Source organism: Poecilia reticulata, unplaced genomic scaffold, assembly GCF_000633615.1.
Source record: "Poecilia reticulata strain Guanapo unplaced genomic scaffold, Guppy_female_1.0+MT scaffold_2851, whole genome shotgun sequence".
Taxonomy (NCBI): domain Eukaryota; kingdom Metazoa; phylum Chordata; class Actinopteri; order Cyprinodontiformes; family Poeciliidae; genus Poecilia; species Poecilia reticulata.
In genome coordinates this window covers 1-1,124 of record NW_007617572.1, presented here as the reverse complement: position 1 = coordinate 1,124, position 1,124 = coordinate 1, and the positions used below count along the sequence as shown (strand labels likewise).

General features: G+C 52.8%; 1 protein-coding gene across 1 annotated transcript; it reads right to left on the bottom strand.

Moving 5' to 3' along the window:
* Positions 1 to 25: 25 nt before the first annotated feature.
* Positions 26 to 1,108, bottom strand: LOC103461610 (olfactory receptor-like protein OLF4). The gene has a single exon (XM_008403873.1). The coding sequence runs from the start codon at positions 938 to 940 to the stop codon at positions 26 to 28; it is 915 nt and encodes a 304-aa protein (XP_008402095.1). The 5' UTR covers positions 941 to 1,108.
* Between the last annotated feature and the right edge of the window lie 16 nt (positions 1,109 to 1,124).

Genomic DNA, 1,124 nt, shown 5'->3' with positions numbered 1-1,124 from the left:
ACTTTAAGAAATCTCTATGACGGTTCTAAGGTCTAAAGTTGATCCAGAGGCTGATTCGGGTCCTGATCTGCTTCAGGTTCATGCCATAGATGATGGGGTTGATGATGGGCGGCACCACGAGAAACTCTGCAGCCAGTGCGTTCTGCAGCGCCGGCATGGAGCTGCCACCATAACGAGAGTACAGAGTATCAAACAGCAGTGAGGCGGAGTAGACGAGCAGAGAGACCAGGTGGGGCAGACATGTCTGGGCAAACTTTTTCCGGTCTTCCTGAGAGCGAGCGGCGGATCGGACCAGTTGGACATATGACACTAGGATCACTATGACCTGCACTGAGTGCAGAAACATTAAAGTGATGCCGTACAGATTGCTGGCGGAGGTGTCGGAGCAGGACAGCTTCACCACCTCCCAGTTGGTGCAGAAGATCCGGGGAATGTGGTGGCTGCAGAGCCGAAGTCTGGCCATCAGGCCGAGGCCCACAGCTGTTTCCACTAATGAGAGACACCAGGTGAGCAGCAACAGCAGCGCCACCTTCTGACCAGTCATCAGAACCCAGTAACGCAGCGGCTGGCAGATGGCCAGGTAGCGGTCGTACGCCATGACGGTCAAACTGCTGAGCTGGCAGAAGATATAAGTGTAAGAGATGAACATCTGAGTCAAGCAGCCGGYGTATGTGATGACATGAGCGTCAGCCAGAAGGTCGCTGAGCAGCTTCAGGTAGAAGCTGGACGCTCCGCAGATCCCAGTGAAGCACAGGTTGCACATGAAGACGTACATCGGCTGGTGGAGGGTTTTATCCAGACACACAGTGAGGATGAGGGTGAGGTTCACCAAGACGGTGAAGAGGTACGACGTCAGTGTGAGAGCAAAGTAGATCTGACGGTTGGTCAGCGAGTCGTTCAGACCGTGGAGGACAAACACAATCTGAACGTTCTCATTCATGTCCARGAGACGCTGACGGTTTCAGAGCCGTAGRACGCTGAAGCAAACCCAACATGTGTCTCTGTGGTCCGAACAAACCTGCAGCCATACAGAGTCACTCTGCAAACAGAAACACCGTCGTTCTGCAGAAACTACAGCCGAGGAAAATCTAAACTCTTCCTAAAAATCTACTTCAAACGTTTCA